The sequence below is a fragment of the Branchiostoma belcheri genome, unplaced genomic scaffold (genome assembly GCF_001625305.1).
Source record: "Branchiostoma belcheri isolate BF01 breed outbred unplaced genomic scaffold, Haploidv18h27 scaffold154, whole genome shotgun sequence".
In the NCBI taxonomy this organism is placed as follows: Eukaryota; Metazoa; Chordata; class Leptocardii; order Amphioxiformes; family Branchiostomatidae; genus Branchiostoma; species Branchiostoma belcheri.
Window position 1 is genome coordinate 289,718 of NW_017802980.1, and position 14,435 is coordinate 304,152.

The 14,435-nt window shown below is 39.9% G+C and overlaps 2 protein-coding genes and 1 long non-coding RNA gene across 3 annotated transcripts in view; 1 reads left to right on the plus strand and 2 right to left on the minus strand.

The window, feature by feature from the left end:
- LOC109465620 overlaps positions 1–394 on the minus strand; it is a 2,798-nt gene extending 2,404 nt beyond the window's left edge. Inside the window, exon 1 of the long non-coding RNA XR_002139976.1 lies at positions 261–394. This is a non-coding gene — a long non-coding RNA (uncharacterized LOC109465620). The remainder of the gene's footprint in view (positions 1–260) is intronic.
- LOC109465618 (Krueppel-like factor 6) overlaps positions 1–2,045 on the plus strand; it is an 8,720-nt gene extending 6,675 nt beyond the window's left edge. The window contains exon 4 of the mRNA XM_019762985.1: positions 9–2,045. Within this exon, the coding sequence (XP_019618544.1) occupies positions 9–60 (52 nt within the window). The 3' untranslated portion in view covers positions 61–2,045. The remainder of the gene's footprint in view (positions 1–8) is intronic.
- A 3,215-nt stretch (positions 2,046–5,260) lies between these two features.
- The window catches only part of LOC109465622 (solute carrier family 35 member F5-like), a 24,401-nt gene continuing 15,226 nt past the window's right edge, over positions 5,261–14,435 (minus strand). Inside the window, exons 12-14 of the mRNA XM_019762990.1 lie at positions 7,192–7,282; positions 6,047–6,207; positions 5,261–5,818 (exon numbers count right to left, since the gene is read on the minus strand). Of these exons, the coding sequence (XP_019618549.1) occupies positions 5,731–5,818; positions 6,047–6,207; positions 7,192–7,282 (340 nt within the window). The 3' untranslated portion in view covers positions 5,261–5,730. The remainder of the gene's footprint in view (positions 5,819–6,046; positions 6,208–7,191; positions 7,283–14,435) is intronic.

Below are 14,435 nucleotides of genomic sequence, written 5' to 3' on the forward strand. Positions count from 1 at the left end.
TGTGACAGGTGCTTCTCACGCTCAGACCACCTGGCGCTCCACATGAAACGACACCTGTGATCCCAGCTGCCACAGCACCTGTAACGTTCCAGCTAAGACTGGTAGATTTCTTAGCTGCATTTGTACACCTTGCATGATGCTGACATCCTAGGAATGTATTTATATTATAGGAAGGAGTACTGTGTACACAAGAAAGATGAGAGCATTGTAAATGAAAAGAAGAAAATTGCAGTGTGTTTTATTTAAAGAACCCTTGACACCTAATTATGTTTTGAAGAAAAGCATGATGAGTCCCCCAATCCCATGCTCATGGGAGAACCTGTAGCACATGTTAGTGAAGTTAGTCGGACTGAGCCTTGGTAAGGACGCTGGAGTTAGATACAGACAACTGAAATAACAATCATGTCATCTATTGATGAAACATACTGTATTATCCATGTAACCTATACTGCTATAGGTAGACTAAATTTATGAAATATTTTCTTGGAACCTGTCAGTAATTTTTATCCGATTAAATAACAACTGTGCATATCAAGTCAGTTGAAGTGTACCAAACAGATGTCATATTGACAATGGTGCTGTACCATTGCCTAAAGCCTGGCCAATGGAATTTCCAAGCTAAGTACTAGTAGTAGTGTGTGAGCTGCAAGTGTCTCCATCTAAGATTGGTGCCAAGATATGTACACAAGCGATAGATGTTGGCTTCAATTCTGCAAAGCAAGTTGGATTGGTATTGAAGGGTGTTGTTAGCTCTAAGGACCAAAGGCCCATCTGAGGTGACATTTGCAGTACCTCAAAATTTTTGAATAGAATAAAATTTTGACAAAAATGTAGCACTAGCAGCTATGAAGCACTAAAATTAAAAAAGTAACTGAAAGTGGCAGCTTTGATTTTAACACTTAAAAAAAACATGTACGTATTTATATTATATTACTTATCTAAAATTTGAAGTACAAAATCTTCACTATTGCGTATGTATGTAAGTCTTGAATTTATATTTTTGTATTGTTTTCTATGTTATGTGTACTACACGTTTTTACTGTAGCTGTTTGCAGCTAACATTTTTGAATGTCACTACATGAATGTATAGAAATTTTAACAGTGAAGCAGCATTGAGCCATGAAGTATAAACCTCAAAAACAACAGTAGCAGTATGTTATGTACCTATTTGTCAAGAGTGGCGAAATTCTACATGTTCAAACTTGTACACCACTGGGACATACACATGACTTTAACATTGTCTAACTATGATATGAAGTTTTTGCACCTTTTGTCAAATTGGGGGTTTGCCCAAGTCTCACTGCCATCATGTTTCAACCATTGGATTTGGTTTTGATACTTTTCTGAACCAAGGTAACAGATTTTAAGATGTTGTGTTGTATCCTCCCTGAACCTGCTTTGTTAGCATTTGAGTGAACACAAGAGACTTAAATTTGTTAGTACTATTTGACTCTGGAGATGATTACTGTTTATGTAGTACCACATCATAAGTATTGAACTAATGATAATTGGATATGGCCACGTTATGTAAATGTTCCACCTTTTGTTTCATGGATTGTGAATATATTATGAACTGCTGAGAAATGGAGAGAAAAACCTTCAGTTCTGCTTTTTACTGTTTATTTTTTCATGTTGAGCATTGATGCCAAATGTTCCCATTGGCAGCTACTGTGTGTTCAGTTATTGTCATACATTGTACAATGTGCACTAAAAGATAAAATTAATATTAATTGTACTCTACTGTTTATGGAGAAGCCTAAATGTTGTAGTAAGAAATTCAAGTATGTACAGCATTAAGAGAGGTTCTATGTACAATAGTTATTGTGAAATAATGAGGAAATATGTAAATTATGATGGCCTTAATCTGTCCTGCATTAGCTGAGCCCCCACACCAATGTGATGCTGTGGAAGCATGTTATACTACTTGTACATGTAGCATGGTTATTAGGTATACCGGACTGCAAACAGATCTCCAATGTTGGTTCCAGCTGCAGTACGCATACTTTTGTCTTTTGAATACAACAATAAACATGCAACACATGGCACAGACTTTGTCAGGAGGTGTTCTTTGTAAAGGCAGTCTGCCTATACATGTACCACCAGTAGTTAGATTTACCAATACCAGATAAGCTCAATATGCCCTTGGAAGATAACCAGCTTGCAAATCCTACGGTAGTATTCTTCCTTAGGCCACACCAATTCAATTTGTTGGTTCTCGGATTTTTTCAAGAAAAATATGAAGCGACGGCGAAAAAATAAAAACAGGTCTAGGTAAACTATTATAGCCCCAAATGCAATGATAGGAGCCATGAAGTCAACACAAAAGGCTGGGTTAATATTTAAACAATGAATTTTGAACTTTTAATCAAACCAATACATTGATAGATGGAAAAACTAACAACTAGGAAGGAAAGGACTTTCCCTAACAGTTGGGGGCAAAATATAAGCATTTTTGAGCTGATTCAGAACCACAATCTTTCTTTTTTTGGAAAATCAGAAAAAAATGAAGAGGTGAATCCGAGAACCAACAAATTAAATTGGTGTGGCCTTATCTAATTACTTAACATCAGATCGTGATACGAAATGGCCAAATCAGATCAGTGGTAGTTGATCGGAAACCAACAAATGTGCTTATGAACATATTTCTCTGTCTGCAATGACCAGTACTACAGGCACAAAAGACCTCAAGCCAACATTAATAGATTTTTTCCTGATATTTTGTTCTTCCTCTTGCTCCAAACTTTCTGAGCAGAAATTTAATTCAAGTGGCCTGACCCCATGGACGAACAAGAACCTTTAGAGTAGATTTCTGCCTCAGGTGTATTGAAGGTTCACTTTCTACTAGTACAATGTAGTACGAAATCGGTTAATGACTGCATCAGTGTCAATTAGCAAAAAAAAGTTGACAAAACTGGAGATTTCTCTGCTGTTAGATGAATTTCAATGTAGGACATTATATTGATTTGACACAAATGAAAACCACTGACCTACATGCATCTATCCAGCAAGTAGAGAACAATGTACAGCTTCTGCTCAGTTAAGTAATGAAATGGTCATGCAGTTTTCTGGACTACAGAGAGGTCAAATAGATTAAAAATTATCGCATTTTTTTCTATTTTCTGAGATCTAACAGCAAAAATCCATCCTTTGAAGTTGCCAAAAGTGCCAATGAGAGAGTGGTGCTGATGGTCTAGTTAGAACCCTTCCCTGTACAGTTTGTTCATTCATAATTCTGCAAATTTCCTGCTGGTATTTGCATTCAGAAAATAAAATAAAAATTCACCTTGTATGATACATTAACTTGTATCTGGTCATCTGGTCTGAGCAACAAGACCAGTCAATGTTTAGGCCACACCAATTTAATTTGTTGTTTCTGGGATTTTTTCAGGAAAAAATATGAAGCAACAGGGCGAAATAAAAAAAAAACAGGCCAAGGCACCTCATGATAGCTGGAAATGTTACAATATGAACCATGAAGTGAACATACCAGGCTGGTTTATAATAGAAACAGTAGACTTTGAACTTTTAATGAAACAAAATTGCATTGTCACATTGAAAAACTTTAACAACTAGGAAGAAAGTTGGGGCCAAAATATGTATTTTATTGAGCATTTTGCAGTTGATTTAGAACATATTTTTTTTTTTGCAATCAGAAAAAAATGGACAGGGCGATCCGAGAAGCAACAAATTAAATTGGTGTGGCCTTACCAACAGAAAAAAGTATAAATACATAATGATTTTGAGCACAGATTCAGGCACTGAATGTAGTCTTCCCACAAGTACAGCTTGTTGCTAGTTTTTAATTACTGCCACAGTTACAATACATGCAGAAGTCACATGTCCCAGTATTACAGTAGTATCAAATCCTTCATGGCCAAATGAACAATATTTACACCTTTGCCATTCATACACTTCATAGTAACAGTACATATTATACACAACCAGATATATGTAAGTCCCAATTCTTATATCATCAAACATTCATTTTCATAGTGGCTCGTGTGCACTTTCCTTGATATTTCCTTAAGTTTAGGTGAAAATAAGTGACTAGCTTCAGTCAGGGATAGTAAAATTTAAAGCAGTCCAGTGTAAGAGGAGACCCACACATTGAGCCATCACTTTAATGGCATCTTTCAGTCTGGTTTTTCACAGCTTGGGCATAAGGCCACACCAATTTAATTTCTTGGTTACTAGTAACAGATTTTTCTAGAAAAATAATGGAGCGGGTGGGCGAAAAAAAAATTAGGGCCTGGGATCCTATTATGGCCCAAAATTGTACGATAGCAGCCTTGAAGTCAACACAACAGGCTGGTTCAAAATTTAAACAATGAATTTTGAACTTTTAATGATACCACTGCATTGAAAGATTGTTCAGGGCAATATATGAGCATTTTGCAGTTGATTCCAAATTTTTATTTTTATTTGCAAATCAGAAAAAAATGAAGCGGGCGAATCCGTTAACCAAGAAATTAAATTGGTGTGGCCTAAGGACAAGGTACAAATCTGGAGTTACAGCTGAAGGCTATGTAATATAAAAAGCAAAGTTTGGATATGTGCAGGGAATAACAGGCACCCTGAGGGGGAATTTCCTTTAGTTATTGGGTCTGGATTTTTGGATCTAGTGACCTTGCTGTATTTTATGTGACTCATGTGACAAGTAGTATTTTGAAAAGTTCTATAGATGAGTGCCTTTCAAAAGTTCTAGACAGCCCAGAGGTCACACCAAACACACATTCCTGCATCAATAAGTCCAAAAATATACAAACAGGCTGCCTGGCAACACTCACACATGTACAGCAGATAGACTGATGTTAGCATGAAATTACATCGTGAAAATTAATTTATTGTTCTCCAACTCAAAAGAATTTGACTCACCAGAATTGTTTACCAAATCTCACAGTCTTTGTCAAGATATTTGACCTAAGGCCACACCAATTTAATTTGTTGGTTCTCGGATTCGCCTCTTCATTTTTTTTCTGATTTGTAAAAAAAAAAAAAAAATTCTGGTTCTGAATCAACTAAAAAATGCTCATATTTTGCCTCCAACAGTTGAGGAAAGTCCTTTTCCTTCTAGTTCTTACAGTTCCTCCCTCTATCAATGCAGTGGTTTGATTAAAAGTTCAAAATTCATTGTTTAAATTTTAACCCAGCCTTTTGTGTTGACTTCATGGCTCCTATTGTAGCATTTCGGGCTATAATAGGATGCCTAGACCTGTTTTTTTTTTCGCCCTGTCGCTTCATATTTTTTCTTAACAAATCCGAGAACCAACAAATTAAATTGGTGTGGCCTACGTGTTGTAGACACGTGATTTTTCATGTGATCCGACGTCAACACTGGGTCAAAGTTGGTCGGTATTTGGTTGAGACAAGGATGTTCTGAGGTCTCACCACACATCCACATGTTGGAGATTGAGAGATTCCGTCGAAGATCCCAGTGAGTCAAATCCTTTTGAGTTGGAGAACAGTTAAATTTTCACTCCATACTGATGTTGTTGAGGGATCATATTGTGGGGCAGTTTTAGAACAACTGCCAATGTTCTTATACCTGAGTTGTTTGGACTACCGGTAACCAGACCCCTCCCCTAATAGAACAGCCATTGCATGCCATTGCCCACTGTCTTCACATTAGTATGGATTACATCCAACTTGGATGGGACTTTCAGAAGTTCCTATTCAATATGTGCTTGAGACTGTTCTATCAGACTAAAGGTGTGTCCTGTAGTGATGTTGTTATGAACAATCTTCCATTTCCTCCTGATTTCCAGCTCCATCTTCTATCCCTATCAGACTTTCCCTCTGCTCCAAATCCTCCGGAGTCCTGCAGAAAAGATACAAGTTAAGAATGGACAGACAGACATGTATTTATGACCTGCTCTTGTCCACTCACACTCATTCATTACCTGCTTTAACGTCTGTTGCACCGTGTGAACTTGCACATTGATGCTGATACTTGAGGCTTGATACTAAAAGTGTTATTTATTGAACATGCCCATAGAAAAAAGTCGGAAACATGCACTGTATGATCCTTTGTTGTAATACTATGTACCTTGCATGAGCTCTTCTTCTACAGTGACAGAAACAATGTATAACTTTCTTGACGGCCACCATGACAGGGTCCCAGTCATCCCAGTGAGACAGGAACGTCACGGCGAAAAAGGAGATGAAGACAGGAGGGATTCCCATGAAGAACATCCAATTAAAAGACACCTGAAAAACAGTGTTTGACATGTTGACAGGATGCTACACATCACCAGGATGCCACACATCACCAGGATGCCACACATCACCAGGATGCCACACATCACCAGGATGCCACACGTCACCAGGATGCCACACGTCACCAGGATGCCACACATCACCAGGATGCCACACATCACCAGGATGTTACACATCACCAGGATGTCACACATCACCAGGATGCCACACATCACTAGGATGCCACACATACATCACCAGCCTCACCAGTCTGACTTGCAAGAGGACTGAGGGTGACACTTGTAACCTATGTCTATGTCATAATGCACATACCTATGTCATAATACACACATCTGTGTCATAATGCACACATAATGTGCATGGTATATCCGTAAGTAAAGAGCTAAATGACCTTCACAACTTTTCCTTACTCACAAAGAAGAAAGAGGAGGATTTCTTTCAGACTGAGCTGAGATGACTGTAAGAAACACTGCTCTTGACTGACTGACTACCTGGGGAAGATGTGTTCTCCACCAGACTAACACCGCAGCTTCAAAAACAGAAATTCAGAATCAACTGCAAAATGCTCAAAATGCTCATATTTTGCCCTGAACAGTTCAAAACAGTCCTATCATCCTAGTTGTTACAGTTATTCCATCTTTCATTGCAATGGTATCATTAAAATTTATTGTTTAAATTTTGAACCAGCCTGGTGTGTTGACTTCATGGCTCCTATGGTACCATTTTGGGCCATAATAGGATGCCTAGGCCTGTTTTTATTTTTTTTTCACCCGCCCGCTCCATTATTTTTCTAGAAAAATCTGTTAACCAAGAAATTAAATTGGTGTGGCCTTAGGAAGACGTAAAATGTACGTTCAGAGTAAGATATTAAGTAAGTCAAAGTCCTTCCACTCTCCTCTCATCAGCACTACCAAAACAGTGGCAGGTACCACAGACTTTGGTTGACCACATAACAGTTATATGTATCAGTCTCACCTTTTTGAGGAATATGTCCACAATGACTGTAAGAGGAATGGTGAGGCTGAGAGACAGGGTTGCTATCAGTGATGATGTAAGGAAACAGCCCCTGAAACAAACAGCAGATTTGAAATGCCTTTATTTCTAACATACAATGTTGAAATAAAAACAAAACTCAAAACTAGAAATGTAAGAATAATGTTTACCTTCTCACAGTCTAGTCTGACAAAACTGCTGCTCTGTTTAGTCTTACTCAAACACATTCATATACTAGTATATAGTGACCAGCCCCTCCAGCTGGCTTGCTACATAATGCTACAGCACCAGTTTCCATGGTGACAGACATTTGGTCCAGGTCATTGACCTTATGTAAGACGAAACAAAGCAAAACAATATGTGTAAAGTGTGTAAACATAAAAAGTTGAAAACCTTAGTTTCAGTTACTGGATGTTAGTATATTAATTGCTTGTTTATTACCCTTTATAATGATAAACAATTTAGTATGATCCTTATGTGTGTTAGTCGCAAAAAAAGTGCAGAAATTTCCAAGCCCATTTGTAATGGTGAACATGGCCAGCCCCTCTAGACCTGTTCCGCAACAAAATGTTCTGCTACAAAATGTAAATGAATACACTGCTACAGGTCATTGACTTTATTTGTTTGGACAAGTAGAAGAGGAAGAAGAAACAGAGCAAAAGCAATGTTTTCCTTCTGCAAAGGCTTACAAAAAGTGCAATAATAACAACTGGGGTATTATTTTGAAGGGCATATGTACGTTGCTAATCATAGAAAATAATGGTCAGATGATGAAGGGAAATTTTAGCACTTTTTTTCTGACCTTCTCAAGCTTTTAATATTGTAGCCTGTTGATGTCAGTACCCCTGATGTTCATTAAAAGTAGAGTTACTGTATCAGAATTTTGCATGCTTGCCGATGAAAGTGTAACAAATAGGAGCTTGTTAGTAAACTCTTGCTCTGGACACCAACACATGGACATGCCAGCGTCGGCCGTTCCCAAAAAGAATCAGGAGGTATCCGTAGGAGGTCACTTGGTGCAGAAAAACTGCACGTTAACTACCCGACAGTGCCCATTTTTGGGACAGGAGCATTGGAGAGCAACACTGCTGAGAATTGGAGAAGTTCTAACATGTTACATGAGTTCTCCTCACTACATCACAACACAGTACTACTTACCACAACCACAGGAATTCTGACAGAACTGTCCCAATCAGCCCGTTTAAAGCTAAGTACATCCACTGTTGTGGAGTTGGCCACACAAATGACTCCAGCTTCAAATGGTGAAGCACCAAGAGGCCAGGCCACAGCAACACCATGTTGAACATGCCCACAAATCCTGAACAACAGGATAGAAGACTTTCTGTTAGTATCGGGGGCACAGAGTAGCAATACCACATTGGTTTTTATTGTCCAAACAGTACCCGTGCAGTCGCAGCCTTTATACAGCTGAATTGATGCAGGGTATTACATAATAAACAATACAAATCACAACAATCAAATAATAATACACATGATACACATATTTGTCGCAAGGGTCTGTGCGGCTGCCATTCGGTGCCACAAGGTGACCTCAATACGACTTTCCCCAACCAATGTTAGGTACCCATTCACACCTGGGTGGAGTGAGGAAAGTCGTGTAAAGTGCCTTTCCCAAGGGCACAACGTCAGGGCGCATGTCCAGACATGTCCCGGGTACGACCCGGAATCGAACCCAGGTCTCCCCGCTTCATAGTCGAATGCTCTAACCACTACACCACCCGACGCCACTGTCATCAACCAGTTAAATGGATTTTCATGCACCTAGATGCAAATTATACATCCGTTTTCATTATCAATATGGACATCTATAGTGTTTTCTCAGACCCAGTCAGATTTGAACTTCAACATATACATTCACAACACTGTGTTGGGAATGTATATGTCGAAGTTCAAATCTGACTGGGTCTAATCAATGCGACATGTACATTTGTAAGTACATGTACAAACATGATATGCATGCTAAATCTTCACCTAAGTTTTGGCCTCCCATTTCTCAGAGGTGTTACAACTCTGCACAGATTTGTTTTAAACATTTGAAAAGTCTGTTACGACAATTTTAGTTGTTGAAATATTATTAGTGGCCCAGTGAAACCTTTTTTGTATTCCCAGTGATACGGTTTTGTCAACTTGGATGCATTTTGCGTAGAATGGCACAATTGGATATTGTGGAAAATTAACAGAACTTTTATCTTTCTCTAATTTTTCAGCAACAGGAAAAAGTAATCTGCACTTCCTGGCAAGCAATTTCTTTTTTCTTACAGCTTCATACAAAAATGCATGAAAAATAACTATTTTTTCAGGTGTAAAATCTGCTTTTCATTCCAGCATCTACCCCAACAGGTTTCTTGGCAATACAGTAACTGTAAATATAATTATGACTATTCAAACATCTACAATTTATCTCAACTTCCCAAAACTTACAGACAAACAAAAAACTATTCTTCTTTTAACTTCCCAAAACCCACAAATTTTAGAAAAGGTGGGACATTGCGTCTTCCATGATTTACAGAGAAGTCAAACCCCTTAGACATAGTTTTAGACATAGCAAGAGTTTTAGACAATTAGATTTCATTATGTACATTTTGAAGTTATTTAATACTCTGTTTCAAAGTTCTTTTATTGTAACTTGCAATTAGCCTTCGGGCATGGATTTGCAATAAACTTCTCTATGAGTACCATATATATGATGTGTTACCCACCAAAAAACATTGGAATATCCAGTCTCTCCTCGTTATCTACTTTCTTCTTCAGCATGACGAGGTACACAGCGTACAGCGCCGCCCCGCACAGCGCCCAGAGAGCGCCCAGCTGTAGCTGGTCCTGCTGACTGGAGTGAGACATGGACACCAGCACGATGCCACCAATACTGCACAGAAAAAACACAACAAAATATAATAATGGTTTATTGGCCAAACATCTCCTGTATTGTGCAATCGCATCCTTATAGTGCTGAATTGATGCAGGGTTTACATAGCCTGGGTGCCATCCCCAGTAGTATATTCGCCAGCTCTATAACTGGGTCTGGACTTGATCACATAGAAAACGATTGGTGATGACGTCACGTAATGAGCTAGCCCGAGCAGCGGGGCTTCATTTGATTGGCTGAGCCTCAGAGGCGACGGCCAATGGCGCGCCTGCATTTTTCAAGTGATGTTTGTTGTTTTGTAAACACAGATCTTCGCGCGAGTGTTCCTTTTCTCGGTGCGTTCTTTTTGTTACCGGTAGGACGCCCAAAACATCACGAACGAAATTATTCAATGCATCTTTTTGCTCATTTTTGAGCGACGATATTCCGTCTAAATCGTCCAAAACGGAGGTCAACATCAACCTCCGTGAGCTGAGCGGCTTGTGCGTCAGCCATGTTGATGATTTATCGCGAAAAGACTGACTACAGCTATATCATGTGCGCTTTAGCGTTCGGTTCGCCGTCGGACATGTTGATGATAAGGCGTTTGGACGTTCGAACGGACGCTAACGTCGCCGTTCGGACGTCCGAACGGCCCTTACCTAATATGTACATACCCCAAAAAGGGCTTAGACGAGTAGGACCAATCAGCGCGCTCGTTCAAAATCTGAACGAATATTCAGACTCCAGACGCTACATATGTGTTCAAGTCCATACCCAGTTATAGAGCTGGCGAATATACTACTGGGGATGGCACCCAGGCTAGGGTTTACAATTAGATGATACAAATGGTAATAATACACATAATGCACATGATACATACTTTTAGTACTTGTTTCACATTTTTGTGGAACTGCCGCAAGGGTCTGTGCGGCTGCCATTCGGCGCCACAACGTGACCTCAATACGGCTTTCCCCAATCGAAGTTAGGTATCCATTCACACCTCAGCCAGGGTGGAGTGAGGAAAGTCGTGTAAAGTGCCTTTCCAAAGGACACAACGTCGGGCACATGTCCAGACATGTCCCGGGTACAACTCGGGATCGAACCCGGGTCTCCCGGTTCAGTCGAATGATCTACCACTACGCCACCCGATGCCACTAAATATAGAACCACCTTTCCTACAACTCAGTTATGGGGTTTCCAATAACAAGGTAAGCCGGTAGAAAGGCATCTTGTTGCATGCATCAACTTGTCAATGGCTGTGTACAATCATTACTTAAAGGAGTACTAACCTCCAAAAGGAAGTCCTATTTTCCGATACATCATGCTGCAATGAATACATAACTAGTCGACTTTTTACATAATTTCACTTGTAGGACTTGCACGGCGCATGTTTGTAAAGTGATATCAATATCATTTTCCCCCATGCTGAACTACAATTGATACATCCGGGAACTCTGGTTTACGCAATACTCATACACTTTAGGTCAACATACACATTTATCGGCGAAAATGGTAGGAGACAAGCACACTAATAAGCTGATTATTGAGAAATTACTTGCTTTACTTTGCTTGACCTGTGATATTATAATATCAGGATATCGAATACAGTGGGAGCCAGTTTCATCCTGCGTGTTTTGATTTTCTCAACTTATTTGAATGTAAGTATTACTTGAACAGATAATTAGATTACGCCACTTATGGAAAGGATAACAAGATTACGCCATTATTTTCATCGTCAATATTAGCGGCATAAATGAGGGGCGATAAGGACACCAAGAAGGACAATGGTTGGTAAGATACCAAAGAACACAAAACGGTACGAATTTTTCTTATCGCCCCCGAAATGAGGTCTGTAACGTAACTTATTGTTTAAAACATAGACACCAATGGGGTAGCGTGGTGTATTCTGGGATAGTTTTGAGGATATTTGAAGAGTTTGTCCTGGATTCGATGCGGTTTAAGACTTGCGCGCAAAATGGGCTTTTAATTGTATACTGTAAAATAATATGCATTTTTCACTTCCAAAAATAAATGCCTGTCGAAATACAGCACCTCCTTCTGGAGGTTAGTACTCCTTTAAGAACAATGCTCTTCAGAATGACCAGAATTGTAATGTGTAATTTATATGGAGCCTGCACCAATTAAAAATCTTTCCCCAAGGACACATGGAAACGGCCGATATTTGCTCTGTAAAAAAAGTTGCCATCTTGCATCCCTTTTCAGAAGAGACTAACTGCGCATGACTGGGAAAGAAAGGGCTTTGATTGGAGCTAAAATTTAGTGGGAAGTTTAAATCAGCCAATGGGACGTCATTTTCCCCTTATGTCGTAAATGCACAACGCGACCGATTTGCGGCCAGAGCAAGATAAGACAAGAGGATCTTCTTCACTCGTTACAGGTGGTGAAGAGTTTTGAAAGATGTCGGAATGGTATTCTATTCCCAATCTAAAGTAGGCCTAAGAGTCAGCAAGAGTAACACAAAAAAACATGACTGAAGTGAAACTCCTGGTGCTAAACAACAAACGGACAATTACTAAAGACTTGGTATGTGATGATGGTGTGAATTTCCCACACAGTTTGAGGTCCTGGCTTTTATATGAAACTAGGGCAAGAATGGTCCATTACTTGGCCATTATTAATTGGCTATTAGTCGGCAGTAGTGCTGCATACCGGTTCACTGGACTTAGATCTGGACTTGTAAGGGACTGTACGATATTTACCGGGGGGGGAGGGCTGGTGCAAAATGGTCCGGTAAAAATTTTTTTCCATGGCCCTCCCCCGGCTCAAATTTTTTTTCAATGGCCCTCCCCCCGGCTCAAAATTTTTTTCAATGGCCCTCCCCCCACCCAAAAAAATTTTTCGGTGGCCCTCCCCCCCATTTTTCCAGTCCATGTCTCTTTCTCCCTCCGTAAATTCCCGATTAAAGTACGCACCCCCGATTTGGGGCTGGTGGGAGACAAATATTCCCGTCTGAAACGTAAAAGGGAAAAACTTGAATTAAGTACGCCCTTCTACGCACGGCCGGTACCACAGTGAACATGTAGTATATGACAGTTCGTCGTTCCAAACAAATTTAAAATTGTTAAAAACTAGATTTATGAGGTGTACTACGTGATGGTATGGTAACGTAGCGGGAAACGTTTCAAGTTCGTTTTGTTTTTCACCGCCGGCCGCAGCCGACTTGCAAGACGTCACCACCGCATCGAAAGGTAAGGCAAGTGCGGCGAAACGCACAGATTTGGATCCAGCTTTGGAGTGTTGGTGTCTTGGTGATCAAGCAAGCAATGGTCAATAAAGATTCGTGAAAAAAAGACAATATTTCAATATCGATTTTATCGGTAACGAGGGGGGGGATACTTGAATGTTGATGCACAAGTACGTAGCTTTAATGTTTTTAATACGAAATGCGCCGAACACTTCTTTAATAGCGCCCGCGCGATTGACCCATGGAGAGCAACAATCATACAGGCGGAGAACTGGAGTCAATCATACAACCGGAGTATTTGGGTGTTGTATTTGGGTGCTACCGAATTTAAAATTTGACACCGAAACCAATTAACACAACAACAAGACTACTGGGATCAATGGGACTTTCGATTCCGAACAGGAGAAAGTGACAAGTTTGACTGCGTTTCAAGTAATCTCTCGTTATGTGATAGATGTTTTTGTCACAAAATCAAAGGAATAAACACTATTAATTTGTACTCCGTAAAACTTATAAGTACAGTCTGTTCAGAGGAAAGAAAGACTTCCTTCTCGGGGTCCATGTTCTGGAAAGCTGTCCTCAGCGCTGCGCATGCCACGGCCCTCTCTGTGTTCTTCAGCTGTAGGTGTATATACGTACTTTGCCTGTCGGCGCGCCAAACACCCCACCCACCGGCCGGGCGGTAAGATTTCATCAAAGGCTACATTTTAAATTAACTCCGCCCCTATCATTGTAGCTTGCCGAACAGTCGAGTAGGAGTACATCTAGCTGGAATTTTCACGTCGTACTGGCTGGTGTAGCCCGCTACAAAGTAATTTCCTGTGGCATTTATCAAGATTTAAAAATATTTGTGATACGAAGTGAAACATGGTTAACAATTTCTGAACCTTTGAAACGACATGGGCATAATCTTTGTTGAAGATTCCTGAGTTGAACTCAAGCCGGAAGTGTATTGGAAATGATGACCATCAGTCGAGGCACAACTGTTATGTTATCACATGTTACGTTACGACGATCAAGAACGTTCACGGCTTGCGGACCATTTCAAATATTACCACTCATAAACCCTACAATTGTATGTGTACTTATATTTTTGCCGGGGTTCCACTGAGATCGGCGCCGGCTAGCTGGGGAACGATCCTGTCGGCATGA